General features: G+C 48.4%; 1 protein-coding gene across 2 annotated transcripts in view; it reads left to right on the top strand.

Moving 5' to 3' along the window:
- LOC134984154 (oocyte zinc finger protein XlCOF22-like) overlaps positions 1 to 20,295 on the top strand; it is a 48,318-nt gene that overhangs the window by 8,093 nt on the left and 19,930 nt on the right. For both annotated transcript variants that reach the window (XM_063949780.1, XM_063949779.1), the window contains exon 4: positions 5,328 to 5,583. In XM_063949780.1, coding sequence (XP_063805850.1) covers positions 5,328 to 5,583 — 256 coding nt within the window. The remainder of the gene's footprint in view (positions 1 to 5,327; positions 5,584 to 20,295) is intronic.

The following is a 20,295-nucleotide window of genomic DNA, read 5'->3' as shown; positions in this document are numbered from 1 at the left end:
ACAGAGTATTTCACTCGGCGTGCTATTCCTATATTGTTATATCTATTGTTATCACATATAGCCGTACTGAGTATTACTTTGTATTGCTAGTGCAGTGCAGTTTATGGTGTATAATTTCTGCATGGTACGTGTGTGACTATATATGTGTGTGTGTGCATGTAGCTGCTGCGTGGCTGCCTTACTGCAGGGTATTTCACTCAGTGGGCTATTCCTATATTGTTATATCTATTGTTATCACATATAGCCATACTGAGTATTGCTTTGTATTGCTAGTCCAGTGCAGTTTATGGTGTATAATTTCTGCATGGTACGTGTGTGACTATATATGTGTGTGTGTGCATGTAGCTGCTGCGTGGCTGCCTTATTGCAGAGTATTTCACTCGGCGTGCTATTCCTATATTGTTATATCTATTGTTATCACATATAGCCGTACTGAGTATTACTTTGTATTGCTAGTCCAGTGCAGTTTATGGTGTATGATTTCTGCATGGTACGCCTGTGACTATATATGTGTGTGTGCATGTAGCTGCTGCCTGGCTGCCTTATTGCAGAGTATTTCACTCGGCGTGCTATTCCTATATTGTTATATCTATTGTTATCACATATAGCCGTACTGAGTATTACTTTGTATTGCTAGTCCAGTGCAGTTTATGGTATATAATTTCTGCATGGTACGTGTGTGACTATATATGTGTGTGTGTGTGTGTGCATGTAGCTGCTGCGTGGCTGCCTTACTGCAGGGTATTTCACTCAGTGGGCTATTCCTATATTGTTATATCTATTGTTATCACATATAGCCATACTGAGTATTACTTTGTATTGCTAGTCCAGTGCAGTTTATGGTGTATAATTTCTGCATGGTACGTGTGTGACTATATATGTGTGTGTGCATGTAGCTGCTGCGTGGCTGCCTTATTGCAGAGTATTTCACTCAGCGTGCTATTCCTATATTGTTATACCTGAGGGACTAAGTGTATCAGATTTCTTTCTGTATAATATAGGATTGTGTCACAAGATATACTTGCTGTGTATTTTTCCTTGTGATTTATAGTCACCATATTGATTTATATCTCTTGAACTCCCGGTTTGTGCTGTCATAGTCACATCACCAAGTGTTCTTGCTGGGTATATTGCTGCTACACCTTGTACCAGGTTTCCCGATATTGTGCACGCTCTTATGTCTGCTACACGTGGCAACGACGCTGGGGCTTCTCCCACACTGCGTGGTAGTGAGGCTGTAGACGTAATGGAGGAAATGGTTGTTTCCTCTGCTCTACAAGTAACTACCGTCACCTCCCTGAAGGAACCGACGGATAGACATGTGGAGTGTTTTTTAAAAGCGATTTATACCCTAATGGGGGCGGTGCATAGGCCAACCATTGCAGCAACTTGGGCTGCTGAAGCTGTTGAGGCGTGGGATTAGGAGTTTGCGGCGGAACTGCCTTCCAATGCGTCTGAGCATGCTCGACAATGTCTCTTGTATATTACCACGGCTTCTCTGTACCTTAAGTAGGCGGCCTCCGATGCCGGGGTGCTCGAGACCAAGGCTGCTTCTATGTCTGTCTTGGCAAGACGTATCCTTTGGTTGAGATTCTGGTCGGTGGATGTGGATTCCAAGAAAACCCTGGAGGTGCTTCCTTTCAAGGGAGACATTCTCTTCGGAGAAGACCTCAATAAGATTGTGGCTAATCTGGCTACTGCTAAAACTGCTTGCCTACCTAGTACGGCTCCTTCCGCACAGAAGGCTAAAAGTACTTTCCCTCGGTCCTTTCGTACTCCAGGTAAAGCAAAAGGTCAGGCGTACCCAAAGCAAGCTGGTGCTTCCAGACCTGCCAAGCCCAGACCGAAGCGTGCCTGGGCCGCCCATCAGCCTGCTTCCATAACTGACAAGCCTGCCACATGACGGGGCGTGCCTCCCACTGGGGGATCCCAAGGTGGGGGACCTACTTCTAGGTTTTGCCCATGAATGGTTGCAGACCACTTCGGATAACTGGGTAAGGGAAGTCGTCACTCGAGGTTACGCCATACCTTTCAAGAATCGTCCCCCTCATCGATTTTGTTTGACAGATGTGCCTCTGGATCCGGCAAAAGCATACACTTGGCATTTGGTGGTGCACTCCCTCCTGTCCACCGGAGTGGTGGTACAGGTTCCTCTAGCTCAAAGAGGCAACGGGTTCTATTCAATGCTGTTCCTAGTCCCGAAAACCGGACGGGTCCTCACGGCCCATTCTCAATCTGAAGTCCTTGAACAAGCATGTGCGGGTCTCCCAACTTTCGTATGGAAACTCTGCGCTCTATTGTTCTGGCCTTGGAGCCTGGGGACTTTATGGTCTCCCTGGACATACAGGATGCCTTCCTGCATATTCCTATTGCGGTATCTCATCAGCAGTACCTGAGGTTTGCGGTGGGCAACCTACATTATCAATTTCGGGCGTTACCCTTTGGTTTGACAACGGCTCCCCGAGTTTTCACCAAAGTTATGGCGGTCATGACAGCTTCACTCCGCCGTCAAGGGGTCAGGATCCTGCCGTATCTGGATGAATTGTTGATCCTGGCGAATTCCCCAGATCTTCTCCTGTGTCATCTCGATCTGACGGTCCAGTGCATGAAAGCCCACGGGTGGCTGATCAACTGGAAGAAATCCTCCCTGGTTCCTGCTCGGAGCATGGTACACCTGTGAGCGTTATTGGACACTCACAACCAGCAGTTGTTCCTGTCTAAGGAGAAAGTCCTGAAACTTCAGGACAGGATTCAATGCTTCCTATCTCGTCCGCAAGTGTTGATTCATTCGGCAATGCAAGTGCTAGGTCTCATGGTGTCGGCTTTCGACATGGTGGAGTATGCTCAATTCCATTCTCGCCCTCTGCAGAAGTTGATTCTGTCCAAGTGGGACGGCCTGCCTCACCGGATCAGGTTTCACATGATCTCCTTGTCTCCGGGGGTCCTCCTGTCACTGAGCTGGTGGCCCCAGGACCAACGGTTGTGCAGGGGCCGTCCCTTCTGGATATCCAACTGGGTCCTGCTGACGACGGATGCCAGTCTAAGAGGTTGGGGAGCAGTGTTGGAAAAGCACTCTCTTCAGGGTCGGTGGACCAAGGAGGAGTCTCTACTCCCGATAAATATTCTGGAACTGCGGGCAGTGTTCAATGCGTTGACAATGGCCCAGCATCTCATACAGAACAGACCTGTTCAAGTAGAATGGACAATGCCACTACAGTGACGTACAGCAATCAGAGCGGCTCTCGAAGCCGCATGGCATTGAGGGAAGTATCACAGATTCTTCAGTGGGTGGAACATCATCTGCCAGCCATATCGGCAGTGTTTATTCTGGGCGTCCTAAACTGGGAAGCGGACTTTCTCATTCATCAGGACGTACATGCCAGAGAGTGGAGCCTCCATCCAGAAGTGTTTCAACTCCTCGTGGACAAGTGGGGCCTTCCAGATGTGGACCTGATGGCATCTCGACACAATCACAAGGTTCCAGTTTTCGGAGCAAGGACAAGGGATCCTCAAGCTGCGTTCGTGGACGTTCTGGCAATACCATGGAACTTTCAGCTACCTTATGTGTTCCCTCCGGTGTCACTCCTGCCCAGAGTAATACGGAAGTTCAAGCAAGAAGGCGGAAACCTACTTCTGGTTGCTCTAGCATGGCCCAGATGGCACTGGTTCTCCGATCTACTGGGACTCTCGTGGGATCGTCCCCTTCTACTTCCACAACGACCGGACCTCCTCGTTCAGGGCCCTTGTGTTTACCAGGATTTGGCCCATCTGGCATTGACGGCGTAGCTCTTGAAGCTTCCGTCCTGAGGGCCAAGGGTTTTTCTGAGGTGGTCGTTCAAACTGTGTTGAAGGCCCGTAAGCCGGCTTCTGCTCTGATCTACCATAGGGTCTGGAATGCTTACTTCACTTGGCGTGCGTCTCATAATCATGACATTTCGAAGTTTAGTACGGCCAAACTATTGGCCTTTCTACAACAGGGCCTGGACTTAGGCCTGCGTCTGGCCTCCCTCAAGGTTCACATCTCTGCCATCCCTCAAGGTTCACATCTCTGCTTTGTTCCTTTGGTTTCAGAGAAAGATAGTTACCCTACCTGATGTCCATACATTCACTCGGGGTTTGCAGCGGATTCAGCCTACATATGTGCCACCTGTGGCCCCTTGGGACTTGTCGTGGTTTTGGAGGCCTTGTAAGAGTCTCCGTTTGAGCCCTCTTGCCTTTGCTGACCTTAAGTGGCTGTCCCTTAAGGTCCTCTTCTTGCTGGCGATTGTTTCAGATAGAAGGGTATCGGACTTGGGTGCCTTATCCTGTAAGTCTCCCTATTACATTTTTCACCGTGAACGGCCGGTTCTTAGAATGCGGCCAGGTTATTTGCCTATGGTGGTGTCTTCCTTCCACCTTAACCAGGAGATTGTGGTTCCGGCTTTTAATTCTCCTGAATTGTCTTCCAAAGAGCGGTCTTTGGATGTGGTACGGGCTCTCCGTATCTATGTGAAGAGAACTACCTCTTTTAGGAAATCTGATTCTCTTTTTGTGTTGTTTGGTTTTCACAAACGTGGCTGGCCTGTTTCCAAGCAATTGGCCAGGTGGATTAGAATGGTGATTGCACATGGTTATGTACAGGCTGGTCATCCGGTTCCTGCTACCATTAAATCCCATTCTACTTGGTCGGTTGGACCTTCTTGGGCGGCCCACCATGGTGCGACCCTTGAACAGTTGTGCAAGAGGGCAACATGGTCCTCTGGGAACACGTTTATAAGGTTCTATGCCTTCGATACTTCCGCCTCCCAGGATGCTTCCTTTGGACACCGGGTTGTTGTACTCGCTACAGTGCTTCCCCTCCCATAAGGAACTGCTTTAGGATATCCCCGATGTTAATCCTTGTGGAGCCCAGTGTACCCTGCAGCAGAAAACAAGATTTATGGTAAGAACTTACTGTTGTTAAATCTGTTTCTGCGAGGTACACTGGGCTCCACAAGGCGTCCACCCTTACGCACTTAGCTTCTTTGGATTGGTATTGGCATTAGCCGCTGACACCCTTTCCTGTGGGGAGTGTGCGGTGTACTTGGCTACGAGCGATTGTCATCTCTGATACCTGCTACTGCATTGGGCTGGTTAACGAAACTGAGCTCCTGTGCACGGAGGTGGGGTTATAGAGGAGGTGGCGCAGTGTATCTTGGGAACAGTCAAAAGCTTTGAGCCTGTTGGTACCCCGGATCAAGATCCTACTCTACATCCGATGTTATCCTTGTGGAGCCCAGTGTACCACGCAGAAAGATTTAACAACGGTAAGTTCTTACCATAAATATCTTTATTTTTTGGTTATTTAGATAGAACGTCTGTCTGATATTAAGGCAGAAGATATAGAGGAAGAAGAAGAGACGTATGTGAATGATATAAAGGCAGAAGATACAGAGGGAGAAGAAGAGACGTATGTGACTGATATAAAGGCAGAAGATATAGAGGGAGAAGAAGAGACGTATGTGACTGATATGAAGGCAGAAGATATAGAGGAAGAAGCAGAGACGTATGTGAGGGGTGATCAGCAGTGTAAGGAGGAGGAGATCCCTACAGATATCAGCACAGGTGAGTAATAAACACTTATTACAGAAGTCACATTCTCATTGCTCAGTCACTACAGCAATCTCTTATCCTACACCCTCCTCCGCCATCAGCCCTATTCTCAGTTGGGTGTTTCTAACCCAAGGCTATCCATGACAAATATCACATAGAGAGTTATTACACACTTATTATAATGTTATTAAAAGTAACAAGCAGAAGTTTATTATTAGTGATTATATAGAAATGTGTATATATGTATGTATGTATGTATGTATATAATATAATTAGTATTGTTTTTTGTGGAGTGCCTAATTTATATGCATTTTGTTAGATGATGCAGGTATGAAATATTTCCTGCTATACAGTAGACCTGAGCCCACCAAATACAATTCGTATAAGATTCAGAAATAAAATGAAATTTGAATCTAGAACTTCAAGTAAAACAGATTAAAAGCTTATCACAAGTACATATCTGTATAATCATAAGACAAGCATTTTGCACTTGTTGTCACCCTTGCATGGGTGGGCTTGTTCTTATCCACTCCAATTCACTCTAAATCCAAATTGCGTGTCTTCCAACGCGTTTCGTCAATAGCGACTTCTTCAGGGGTGTTTTCTGTTAAAGGCTTTATTCTCAAATATCAGTGTAGACTTGAAATAATTGTGTAACCTTCAGACGGTAATTGTGGACTTGTTCATGATGAACACATTCCTAATTACTTGTGAATAATAGTTCCTGCTCTGTGCAGTTCTGAGGTTATGACTTTAGGGAATGTAATGGCCAGATCCAATATTGCTCAATCTAAGGTTTCCCAGTAGCCTTACTACATACATAAATGTGTCTTGCACTCACTATATTAACTAACAATAATAAACAGTGGAGTTTTAGTTCATGTATTGCTCAGTGCATTTAAGCCTGCAGCCCCGACAAGGGACCCCACTATACTGCAGGTGCTACTCTATTGCTCAAAATAATTACCATAAAAACAGCTATCACATTAGTGTTAAACTTTAGGTATGCTCTCAGTGGCGGAACAGTTGCCGAAAGGCTTGGATTGGTTTTCAGAGCACCAGTCTGACGTGCTACCACATCTCACGTGGCCCTCCAATTCACCAGATCTGGGACTGCTTGGCTGGGTCCGGCATTGTACTGTTGGTGCATTTCCTGATGCGTTTGGAATGATTGATGGTTGCTAGGCGCTTTAAATGCCTGTGGTCCTGATTTGTCATGATCTGCATTCGCCCACTGTTCCGCCGCTGAGATTCTTGGTGTCCATACTTCTTCCACTGTAGATGGATACTACTCACTGTCTACAAGGGATCACCAACAAACAAATGCCGGTCTCGGCCAAAACCAATGGCTCCCTTTTGCCAGTCGCATCACGTGCACGACCCATGGTTCCATCTGAAAAAGAAACAATATCTCAACAAATTTGCATTGTATCAATACCTCAGACATTCACAATGATCATCCAGTAGTTGTAGTGTCACCATCTACACGCATGTGCACATCAGTGTTTTGTTTGGTGCGGCAGGAGCCAGACCATGGTCAGAGGGCTGCTGTTTTTTTAGCAGCCATAAGTTTTCTTATTTCTCATACGTCCTAGAGGATGCTGGGGTCACTTCAGAACCATGGGGTATAGACGGATCCGCAGGAGACATGGGCACTTTAAGACTTTTCCAGAGTGTGAACTGGCTCCTGCCTCTATGCCCCTCCTCCAGACCTCAGTTTAGAATCTGTGCCCAGGCAGACTGGATGCACTCCAGGGGAGCTCTACTGAGTTTCTCGGGAAAAGACTTGTTAGGTTTTTTATTTTCAGGGAGCACTGCTGGCAACAGTCTCCCTGCTTCGTGGGACCTAGGGGAGGATGTAGGAACCAACTTCTGTGAGTTTCATGGCTCTGCTTCTAAGCTGACAGGACACCATTAGCTCCTGAGGGGTACAGAACGCTAGCTGCGGCTATGTGCTCACTCCCACAGCCTGCCGTCACCCCCCTTACAGCGCCAGAAGTCAGAAGACAGGTGAGTAAGAGGAAAAGACTCTTCAACATCGGGACGGCTAGAAAGGTACCGCGCAGCGGGCGGGAACGCTGTGCGCCATGCTTCCACACACACAGGTACTGCAGGGTGCAGGGCGTGGGGGGAGGGGGGGTGCCCTGGGCAGCATGAACCCTTATAGGACTGGCAGATTAGGGGCATAAGTTGCTGCGGCACAGTCCTACCCCACGCCAGTATAAACATGAGTCTAAGTCTGAGTGAAAGCGCGCCATTACGGGGGCGGGGCTTCTTCCTCAGACAGCCAGCACACTGCTCAGCGCCATTTTCTCTCCCTCCAGGCTGCAGAGAAGACCGCTGGTCCTCCTCCACTGCTGAAACAAGTATCCGGGTGTAAAACGGGGGGGGGGGGGGGGGGGGCGCAGTGAAATTTGGTGCTATGTACATTGTGTAATTATAAAAGCACTGCAGCTCTGTAGGCATTTTGTGTTTCACAGACAATTACTGGCGCTGAGTTGTGAGCTGGCAATTCCTTCTGTATCCTTCTGACAGATTTTACTGTGGGTCTGTCCCCTATAAGCCCCGGAGTGTCTGTGGTGTGGTGTACACGCGTGTGACATGTCTGAGGCAGGGAGTTCTTCCCCTGAGGAAGCCATTATGGGGACACAGGGTTGTAATGTGATGTCGCTACCGGCACACCATGAGCCTGAATGGGTGAAAGAATTACGTGATAGTGTGAATCATATCAGTAAGAGATTGAATAAGTCTGAGTCTCATGCAGAAACTTGGAGAAAGTCTGTGGAAGATGTGATTTGTCAAAACTCTGTGTTTTCAACCACAGGGGATCCCTCTGGGTCCCATAAGAGGTCATTTGCTCAGGTTATACAGACCGACACGGACGCTGATTCCTGTGTCGACACTGGTGATTCCAGGGCAATAGATCCAAAATTAGCTAAAAACATTCAGTACATGATTGTGGCTATAAAGGAGGTGTTAGAGGTTACGGAGATCCCTTCTTTACCTCAGCAGAAGGTTTACCTCTATAAAGAAAAGAAAACTAATGTAACGTTTCCTCCTTCTCATGAACTGAACACTCTCTTTGGGGGTGTCTGGGCAAACCCTGAAAAGAAATTTCAGATCCCCAAAATAATTCAGGCTTCTTATCCTTTCCCGGTAGAGGACAGGACAAAGTGGGAGTCCCCCCCCCCCGTTTTAGACAGGGCCCTGTCACGGTTAACAAAAAAGGTGATTCTCCCTGCACCTGGGACGGCTGCTCTCAAGGAGCCGGCAGAACAAAAGTTGGAGACTACATTAAAGTTTTTATGTGGCCAATGGGACACTACTCATGGCCTACCATTGCCTGTGCGTGGGTGAGTAGTGCTATTGAAAAGTGGTCAGATAACTTGTCTTCTGAAATTGACACAATAGATAGAGACAAGATTCTCCTTACGTTGGGTCATATAAAAGACGCTGCAGCATACATGCGTGAAGCTATGAGAGATATTGGGCTCTTGGGATCAAGAGCATCTACCATGGCAGTCTTGGCACGGAGGGCGTTGTGGATTCGCCAGTGGAATGCTGACGCAGATTCCAAAAGAAATATGGAGTCTCTCCCTTATAATGGAGAGGCCTTGTTTGGTGATGGGCTAGATGCTTTAGTTTCTGCGGCTAACGCAGGTAAATCAACTTTTTTGCCTTATGCTCCTACGTCGGCAAAGAAACCTCATCACTTTCAGATGCAGTCCTTTCGGCCCAGTAGATACAAAAAGGGTAAAGGTTCCCCTTTCTTGGCAGGTAGAGGAAGGGGACGAGGAAAAAGGTCCTCAGCGTCCCCAGGATCACAGGAGCAGAAATCACCTGCTTCTGCCAAGTCTACAATATGACGCTGGGGCTCGTCTGCAGCTTTTCAGTCAGTTCTGGGTTCATTCTGGCCTAGACCCGTGGGTCTTACAAATTGTGTCCCACAGGTACAAACTGGAGTTTCAAGGCTTTCCCGCTTTTAGAAATCGGCCTTACCAGTTTCTCTCCCCGATAGGGAGGTGGTAACTGTAGCAATACAAAAATTGTGTCAGGATCAAGTCATTGTCCTGGTTCCCTTCTCACAACAGGGAGAAGGTTTTTATTCAAGCCTCTTCGTAGTTCCGAAGCCGGACGGCTCGGTCAGACCGATCCTGAACCTAAAATCTCTGAATCTATACCTGAAAAGGTTCAAATTCAAGATAGAATCTCTGACAGCAGTGATCTCCAGTCTGGAGGAAGGGAATTTCATGGTATCCGTGGACATAAAAGATGCCTACTTACATGTTCCCATTTATCCTCTGCATCAAGCTTATCTGAGATTCGCGGTACAGGATTGTCATTACTAATTTCAGACGTTGCCGTTTGGACTCTCCACGGCACCGAGGGTCTTCACCAAGGTGATGGCGAAGATGATGGTCCTCCTTCGTCAGAAAGGAGTCATTATAATTCCCTACCTGGACGATCTCCTAATAAAAGCGAGGTCCAGGGAACGGTTGGTGCAGAACATTGCACTCTCCCCGACAGTGCTTCAACAACACGGTTGGATCATAAACATTCCAAAATCACAATTGGAACCTACAACAAAGTTATCCTTTCTGGGAATGATTCTGGACACAAAAGTACAGAGGGTATTTCTTCCAGTGGAAAAGGCTCTGGAAATCGCTTTTGTGGTGGCTACACAGTGCTCACCTACTGCAGGGTCGCAGGTTCGGGATTCAGGGTGGTTCGGGATTCAGGACTGGGTCCTGGTAACCACGGATACAAGTCTCCGAGGCTGGGGGGCAGTCAAACGGAGTAAGCTTCCAAGGAAGATGGTCAAGTCAGGAATCTTGTCTTCACATAAACGTTCTGGAGTTGAGAGCCATTTACAACGGCCGTCTACAAGCGGAGCATCTTCTTCAAGATCTAACCGTACAGATCCATTCCGACAATGTAACAGCAGTGGCGTACATAAACAGTCAGGGCAGAATGAAAAGCAGAGCGGCGATGGCAGAGGCGACAAGAATCCTCCTCTGGGCGGAAAAACATGCAAGCACTCTCTGCAATTTTCATTCCGGGAGTGGACAACTGGGAAGCAGACTTCCTCAGCAGACACGATCTCCATCCAGAAGAATGGGGCCTCCACCCACACGTCTTCGCAGAGGTGGCAGATCTTTGGTGAGTCCCTCAAGTAGACATGATGGCATCTCGTCTCAACAAGAAGCTTCAGAGATATTATTCCAGGTCGAGTGACCCTCAAGCAATAGCAGTGGATGCACTGGTGACACAGTGGGTGTTTCAGTCGGTGTATGTCTTCCCTCCACTTCCACTGATTCCAAAAGTTCTCAAGATTGTTAGAAGAATAAGGGTTCAGGCGATCCTCATTGTCCCAGACTTGCCAAGGAGGGCTTGGTATCCAGATCTTCAAGAGTTAATCATAGAAAATCCTCAACCTCTTCTTCTTCGCGAGGACCTGCTGCAGCAGGGGCCGTGCGTGTATCAAGACTTATCGCGGCTACGTTTGACGGCATGGCTGAACGCCAGATCCTAGCCCGAAAGGGTATTCCAGAAGAAGTCATTCCCACTTTCATTCAGGCCAGGAAAGGAGTAACGTCTAAACATTACCACCGTATTTGGAGAAAATATGTATCTTGGTGTGAATCCAAGAAGGCTCCAAAGGAACAGTTTCACTTGGGACGTTTTTCTCCTATTTCTACAGGCGGGTGTGGATGTGGGTCTGAAATTGGGCTCCATTAAGGTCCAGATTTCGGCCTTATCAATTTTCTTTCAGAAACAACTCCCTTCCAGAAGTTCAGATGTTCGTGAAAGGGGTTTTGCACAATTAACTTCCATTTGTGCCTCCAGTGGCACTGTGGGATCTTTTTTAATTCAATATATTTTTATTTGATTTTCTGTCAAACATACATAACATAGCAATAACAATGCAAAAATAAAAAGAAAGAAAAACCATAGCATGTGCTCTGTGTATTCGTTTTTGGTTCAACAGTTATTGTAAAGAGCGACATAGCAACATAAGCATATAACGAGAGTTGCAGACAACTATATTATAACCGCACTAAGCATCCTTTGTACATCACATCAGGTCATGCAGTAGTATTATATAAATTTATCAAAAGAACAACACAGGTTATCAGTGGGGAGAGGCTTGGGTATATTGGTACCATGGTGACGATAGCCACCTATCCCATATCTTGTAATATTTTACCGGGGCTTTCCTAGATATGTAAACAAATTTTTCGTGGGACGCAACCGAATTCACTAGTGGTATCCATTTATTAACATCGGGGCCGGCAGCCGCCATCCATGAGCGTGCTATCAGTACCTTTGCCAGAGCACATAGGTTAAGAGTATATCTTCTGGAATGGGCATCCAGTATCTCCTCGTCTATGACCCCTAGGGTACACACAAGGGGAGTAAACACATCTAGGGGGATTCCCGTAGCGGCCATAATCTGTATCAGCTCCCGCCAAAAGTCCTGCACAACCGGGCAGGTCCATAATAGATGCCAGAAGGTACCGTCAAGAGAGGCACACTTCGGGCATCTAGAGTCGCTCCGTCCCCCCATATTGACAAGACGTCTGGGAGTGATGTAGACTCTGTGTAGTATAAACAGGTGTATCTGTTGAAAACGGGCCGATGTGGTAGCTGCGCGCGCAGCCCCCAGGGCTTCCTCCCATATTTCCAGGGAGATCGGACCCACATCCACCTCCCATTTGGCTTTAAGGTGCAAGAGACTGTTAGAATGATGGGCACCGAGCAGAGTGGAGTAGAGAGCGGAGATAGACCCCGTTCCTAGGCTATCGGTCAGGAGCAGGTGGGCTGGGGACTTCCGAAGGAGAGGCGGAGCAGCCCCAAACTGGGACGTGCAAGCGTGGCGAAGCTGAATATATCTGTAATAGTAGGATGCGGGTATATTGAACTCAGTTCGCATTTGTCCAAAGGAAATGAATGTACCCGAGGAATATAAGTGATTAATGGAGAGAACCCCCCAGCGTCCCCACACCGAACCTACATGTAGGGATGTGAAGTGTGTGAGAGCCCGAGTGTGCATCAATGGGGTGTCAGGATCCCATCCCTCTCCTTCTAACATGGAGTGTATCTGTCTCCAAACCATAATTGCTTGTTTGACCAGCGGCATCTTTAGGAGTGCTACATTATCACTAAGTAGGAGCTGAAGGGGTGTCAAATTTATGTTAAGCGCTAGTAAGACGTTAGAGATTAATAGGTCCCTGGACGGAACAGATACCCAAGGAATTAGGTGGAACAGCTGAGCTGCTAAGTAATAAAATCTAAGTTTCGGGAGAGCCAGCCCACCCGAGTCCCGGGACCTAGTTAAAGTATCCAGTCCAATCCTAGCTCTACGGTTAGACCACACCAGTGAAGACAAGATACCATCTATGATACCAAATAGTTTCTGGGGGAGGTAGACGGGGGAATGTTGGAGGACATATAGCATTTTAGGTAATACAACCATTTTAATTAGATTTATCCTACCCTTAACTGTAAGTGGCAGTTTACTCCACACCCTGATACGGGACCGCAGATAGTCTATTTGTGGGTGTATATTCAGCTCAATAAATTGCGTGGACTGGTTAGTAACCCATACCCCCAGGTATTTGAAGGAGTCCACCCAGCGAAGCGGCAGGCCCCCGGGGGGGCAGACAGGACAGGGGCCTCTTAGCGGAAGGACACAGGACTTGTCCCAATTGATGGACAGACCAGAGAATCCCCCAAAAGTGACAATAATTTCCAGAATATGAGGCATATTAGCAGAATAATCAGGTACGAACAACAATATGTCGTCTGCATAAAGAGCAATTTTGTCTGTCCTGCCACCCAACCGGAGGCCCGCCACCCGCGGGGAAGATCTAACAATGCCGGCCAGAGGCTCTATTGCTAGAGCAAATAAGATTGGGGACAGAGGACAGCCCTGCCTTGTCCCTCTCTGTAGGGAGAAAGATGAGGATATATGGCCATTAACTGATACCCTAGCCCGGGGTGCAGAGTAAAGTAACTGGACCCACTTTTTAAAAATAGGTCCGAACCCAAATCTGTCCATCGTCCCCCACAAGAAGCCCCACTCCACAGAATCAAATGCCTTAGCTGCATCCAGGGATACTATAGCTGAGGAGCAGGACCCCTCGCGAGGGGCTTGGAGCTGCGTGTAAAGTCTACGTAAGTTAGGTAAAGTGGACCGGCCCAGCATGAACCCTGATTGATCTTCGTGTATCAATTGTAGAATCACCTCACTGAGCCTTGTTGCTAGAATTTTAGCTAAAATCTTAACGTCAGTTGTCAGCAAGGAGATCGGGCGGTAAGATTCGACCCGTGTTGGGTCCTTATCTGGCTTAAGGAGGACTATAATTAGGGCCTCAGCCATAGAGTCAGGCAGCCGACCCTGTACAAACAGTGTATTATATAGAGTAAGGAGTTTAGGGCCATAAAAGGGTAAGTGCTTTTTATAAAGTTCCAGGGGGATTCCGTCAAGGCCCGGGGTTTTCCCTCCAGGAAATGAGTTAATCGCTGATTCCACCTCAGTCAGTGTCAAGGGGGAGTCCAGAAAAGCTGTAGCGTCTTGGGACAGCCTGGGTAATGAAATATCAGCCAAATACGCCTCTATTTCGGTCTCGGAGTGGGTAAGCCTAGAGCTGTACAGTCGTCTATAGTAATCTGCAAAGACCCCCACAATATCAGGCGTGTTAGAATGAGTAGTTTTGTCATTGGTACAAATTACAGACACCGTGTTAGATGCTCTATCTGCACCCGCCAACACTGCCATGAAGCTACCAGACCTATCGCCCGTTGCGTAGTACGTGTGTTGAGCATAGAGTAGGCGGTATTTAGCCTTCTCAGCCAGACATTCACGCCACTCAGCCTGCGCAAGCAGCCACCTCTCCCTCGTAGTATCCAGACCATCAGTCATATACTGCAGCTCCAGCTTCCTACATCCTGCTTCAAGGTTACGCTCATCCCGGGCATAGCCAGATTTCAAAGCTGCCACTCTCTTGATCAGGGTGCCACGGACATGTGCCTTAAAGGCATCCCATAGTATTGTATCAGACACCGAACCCTGATTTTCCCGCAAAAAGACCTCCCATATCTCCTCCAACTCCGCACCGGTGCCCATCTGGGTCAACCAAAAGGGATTAAACCTCCAAAACCGCACCCCCCTAACATCTCCCATATCTAGACTAAGGATTACCGGGGAATGGTCTGATATGCCCCTAGTAGCATAGTGAACATCAATCACCCGCGGCAGCAGGCCCCTAGAGGTGAGTGCCAGATCTATCCTAGAAAAGGATAAGTAGGTAGGAGAAAAACATGTATACTGTCGTGTACCAGGATGACGAGCCCTCCATGCATCAACCAAGCCCAGACTGTCTACCAGTAGCGCAAAGTCCCTCCTCCGCGTCACCGGAGCATCAGGGGACCTTCTAGTTCGATCTAGAGCATGGTCGAGGACATTATTAAAGTCTCCAAGACAGACTATTGCAACATTCGGATACATCGCTATAAACTCAGCTGCCTTTCTGAGAACCGCCGGAGAATAAGGGGGCGGTATATAAACAGCCAGGATAAGTACAGACATAGCATAAACTTTGCATTTTATAAAGACATATCTGCCCCACTGGTCCAGTTGGACCTGATCAAGAACAAACGGGACCGACCTTCTAACTAGGATCGACACACCCCGTGAATGTGTCGTGTGGGTGGAGTGGTAAGCCCATCCCACCCATGGTTTCTTAAGAGCAAGGACTTTTGCCCCCACTAAGTGGGTCTCCATGAGGCAAATAACATCTGCAGCATATTGTTTCACATGTCGAAGCACTAGTGAACGCTTGACCTTATCGTTTAGCCCCCGGACGTTCCAGGATATTAATTTGAGTTGGTTAGAGGCCATAAGTCAGGACACTCCATAGTATACGGTCGGTCCCGCGTATCCCCGCCAGACCCTCTACTTCAAAACTAGATGCAGTAGTAAAAATCAATAACCCCATAGCGTCTGCAACACATACAAGAAATGAAAAAAAGGAAACAAACAACAAAATACGTTCCCTCCCATCCTGCCCCCCCCCCCCCCCCCCACCCTGTATACCCTCCCGAACTGAGGCATACCTTCCCCCATTAACCTGTTCCCTTACAACAAAGAGAAAAAACACAAAAAACAAAAATTAGCCTAACATGTGAGGGCAATGAGTAAAATGGCCCAAAGACAAAAAGCGTAGGTCCCCCTCCCTTAGCTAGAAAAGGTGAGGAGATCCCACCCCGAGCCCTAAACAGAGACATCAACAAGCCGAGTAATGCACTGCGATATGGATAACAGTAAGAAGTACCAGCCTAGACATAGGACTTTACATCACACATTAAGGATCAGGAGCAAGCGCCCGTCTGGCCGGGGCCCATCGATCCAACCACAGGGCAGCGTCCCGAGGTGTAGCAAAAAATCTTGATTCTCCATCCGCCACTACCCTCAGCCTAGAGGGAAACAGCATTGCATATTGTAGATTAAGTTCCCTGAGGCGTCTTTTAATCGGAACAAATTGTGCACGCTCCTTTTGTACCTCCAGCGCAAAGTCCGGAAACACTGAAATTTTGGAGCCATTCCACATCAGGGGTCCCTTGGTGCGTGCCAAGGATAGAACTGCATCTCGATCTCGATAGTGAAGGAATTTCGCTATGAGTGTGCGCGGCGGCGCACCCGGCGGCAACGGCCTGAAAGGAATTCTGTGGGCTCGTTCCACCGTGAAGAATGGCGTGAAGGATTCAACTCCAAGAGAATTTTTCAGCCAAGATTCCACGAACTGCTCAGGGGAGCTGCCCTCCTCTTTTTCCGGGAGCCCCACAAAACGGATGTTATTCCTTCTCAGTCTGCCTTCCATGTCTAGCATCTTGCTTTTAATATCGGACAGCTGACCATCCATGGCGGTGACACGGGAGCTAAGCGGGGGGAATTTATCCTTTAGCGTGGATGTTCGTGTCTCGACCTCACCGACCCGCTCTCTAATCTTTTGGATATCGTGGTGGATTATGGTCAGGTCGGCTTGTACTTGGCCTATCTTGTCAGAGAGACGGGATTCGCTAGCCGCCAGGGCTTCCAACACTTTATGCAGCACATCATCCGAGGCAGCGCCGGAGGATGTCGAGTGGCTGGGGGACCCCGGTGTCGGGGCGTCTCCACCCCCATCCGCCGCCGCCGCGCGCCCTCTGGGGGTATGCGAGTATTGTGCGAGCCGGGCCGCAGTCGATTTATGATGATTCTTCACCATTTTGTAGATATCTTATAGTAGTGCAGAATCAGTAGATCAGAGAGTATCAATCAGCAACCCAGAGGTTATGTGGTTCAGAATAACAGTGAAGTATGCACACCCTGGAAGCAGCAGGACACAGTCTCAGCTCCTCAGACCACCATATATAACAGATCAGTGCCTTTCCTCAGAAGCATGCAGGGGAGACCTCTGAGGAGGATACCCGACCCCTATAATATATGGGCTTCCCAGCCCAGGGCTATTTAGCACTCAAGTAGCACAGAAGATATGAGGGGGGGTTGAGGGTGTCTCGGTTTACTGCAGCACTGGAGGGAGCAAGGAAAACGGTGTACAGGGTCCAGCAGTCAGGTACCTTATTCCCCCATGTGAGGGGGGGACGCGGGCAGTACAGCACTCAGTAGCTGAGAGGATTATTGCAGGCTCCGGCAGGGTCACTCATGCGCTCCCCGTGTAATCAGCTCCAGCACAGCGCATTCTCCAGGGGCCGCGCCAGAGAGCCGGGACCGGAAGTCACGGCGCCATTTTAGGTGCAGAGGGAGGCCAGAAAGGAGAAACTTCGGCTCTCCGAGTCTCCGCAATCCGCGCCCGTCCGGCGGCTCACGACGGTCTCACTGCTGCCTCAGACCTTCCCCTGTCCGCCGATGTATTTTGGGCTCGGGGGGTCCACACAGGATGTCCAAACGGATATACGGGAGTGGAGAGCACTCACGCCGAGCTGCTACTCCATGTCCCGTTAGGCCACGCCCCCCCCGGCACTGTGGGATCTTAACGTGGTGTTGCAGTTCCTTCAATCACATTGGTTTGAACCTCTACAGGAGATAGAGTTAAAATTTCTCACTTGGAAAGTGGTCATACTGTTGGCCTTAGCATCCGCAAGGCGGGTGTCTGAGTTAGCGGCCTTGTCTCACAAGAGTCCTTACTTGATCTTCCATGAAGATAGGGCGGAGTTAAGAACTCGGCAGCAATTTCTTCCGAAGGTGGTTTTCTCTTTCCATATAAACCAGCCTATTGTGGTGCCAGTGGCTACTGACACCTTCTCTGCATCAAAGTCCCTAGATGTGGTCAGGGCTTTGAAAATTTATGTCGCAAGGACAGCTCAAATTTGGAAACCAGAGGCTCTGTTTGTCCTGTATGCTCCCAACAAGATTGGGTATCCTGCTTCTAAGCAGACCATTGCGCGCTGGATCAGAGGTACGATTCAGCACGCTCATTCCACGGCAGGATTGCCGTTACTGAGTTCGGTGAATGCCCATTCTACTGGAAAGGTGGGCTCTTCCTGGGCAGCTGCCCGGGGTGTCTCGGCGTTGCAACTTTGCAACCACGGGGGCAAACACGTTTGCCAAGTTTTACAGGTTTGATACCGTGGCCGATGATGACCTCAAGTTTGGTCAATCAGTGTTGCAGGGTCATCCGCACTTTTCTTCCCGTTCTGGAGCTTTGTTATAACCCCATGGTTCTGAAGTGACCCCAGCATCCTCTAGGACGTATGAATAAATAGGCTTTTAATACCTACCGGTAAATCCTTTTCTCCTTGTCTGTAGAGGATGCTGGGCACCTGGCCCAGTGCGTACCTTACCTGCAGTTGTTAGTTGTTGTTACACAAGAGTTGTGTTACATTTCTTTTCAGCATGTTGCTGTGCATTTGTTCATGCCGTTGACATGTGTAACGTTGAATGCCCTGTTGTACGGCATGGTTGAAGTGTGAGCTGGTATGACTCTCACCGTTAACTTTATAATAAATTCTTTCCTCGAAATGTACGTCTCCCTGGGCACAGTTCCTATACTGAAGTGTGGAGGAGGGGCATAGAGGGAGTAGCCAGTTCACACTCTGGAAAAGTCTTAAAGTGCCCATGTCTCCTGCCGATCAGTCTATACCCCATGGTTCTGAAGTGACCCCAGCATCCTCCTACGGACTAGGAGAAAAGGATTTACTGGTAAGTATTTAAATCCTATTTTTATAGTATTACTATTTTTTTTGAGTGATCTTTCTAAAAAGCATCTTATACGCACCTTAGAGTCGCTCCAACAACTCCCCGCCGGGTCGCGACAAAGCTTACCCACGTGTACAGTGAGGCAGGCAGAGGTTCTGGTGAACCTTCATGGGCTACTTTGCACAGACATTATCCAATGTAGCTGAGCAGTTTATACCAGCTCCTATACCAGTGACAGGTTTCCCTATTAACCCTTACATGCAACATTCATTCTGAGGTTTATACACCTAGGGAATTGTCAGCCTCTCAAAAAAGCAGGCTGAAAGGCTGGTGGTAAGTAAATCACATAGACATGATACAACATCTTCACAGTCTACACATGTTTTAGATGAGGATTCGTTGGAGGATGAGGACTCATTGCACTTCGGAAGGTCTCAGCTCAGTGGACATACCTGAGCTAATTAGTGCTATTTAAGCCATTCTATCCTTAGAAGAGGCAGCAGAGCCTGTGTTAAAAACTAAGGCAACTGTGTTTAAACATCCCAAAACAGCTGATGGAAATTTTATGTTTACGCCCAGTAGGAAGTTAGAATTCCAAGAAATGGAATTCCAATTATCCTCGTCCAGCTGGGGAATGTTTAAAAAAAAAAAAAAAAGGGAGGTGGCTCCCAAAGTAGATTCGCAGGTCTTAGATTGGTGCAAAAATCTACATTACTTCTATTTACAACATCAATAAATGATGTCACGGGGGAGGGGGGGTGACTGGAAAGGCAGCAGGAAGCAGGATAAAGGAGCTCCTGCTTATATAGGTCCTTTCTGCCTTTTACAGCTGTCCTACGGGCTCTTTCAGGCCCTTTCTTGCCCCTCTGTGTGTTTTGTAGGTTGCGGAGCCATTCATCTGGATTTTGCAGGGTGCGGAGTACTCCCGGATCCGAAGCCGCGGACTGAAGTTGTGCAGTGTTCCCACCGCGGACCGGACCTCAACGAGGTAGCACTGCTACTCACCCAGGGCTGTGCGCCCTGTCCACTCTTGTGCCTAGCCGTACTGTTGGAATCGTGTGGAGAGGCTGACTGGAGATCAGCAGTGACCGCGGCTGGAGACAGAGCAGAGCTGCTCTCCCGGCATCTGATGCGGTGCATACTACGGGGATTGGTGGCCTCAGCAGGGACGCGTCAGGTTAGTCAGCTCACCTGTCCGCAGCCTGCCTTCTCCTACTGTCCGGCCGTTGAAGCCCTGAGTTGTGGCAGCGGGAAATACATGGAGCGCTTGCCTGTCATCTCTCCAGCAGTGTCCCGGCATCTCCCCTCTCCTCGTAACCCATGGTGCTACGGGGGAAATCTGGTGGAGCTGTGAATTATAGAGGACATACAGGTGTGGTTTCTGTGCAGCCAAATACGCTACCCTGTGCCCCTGCATCCTATTACCCTCTCCTCTCCTGCCTTATTACTTACCTGGTTCTCCCACCATAGCCGGACAGTTTCTTCTGATCTGGGCTTCCCTGCCAGAAGTGGCCATCTTGAAA

This window comes from Pseudophryne corroboree (genome assembly GCF_028390025.1).
Source record: "Pseudophryne corroboree isolate aPseCor3 chromosome 3 unlocalized genomic scaffold, aPseCor3.hap2 SUPER_3_unloc_39, whole genome shotgun sequence".
Lineage (NCBI taxonomy): Eukaryota > Metazoa > Chordata > Amphibia > Anura > Myobatrachidae > Pseudophryne > Pseudophryne corroboree.
Note: the sequence above shows the minus strand (reverse complement) of the source record. Positions and strands in the feature narration are given on the sequence as shown.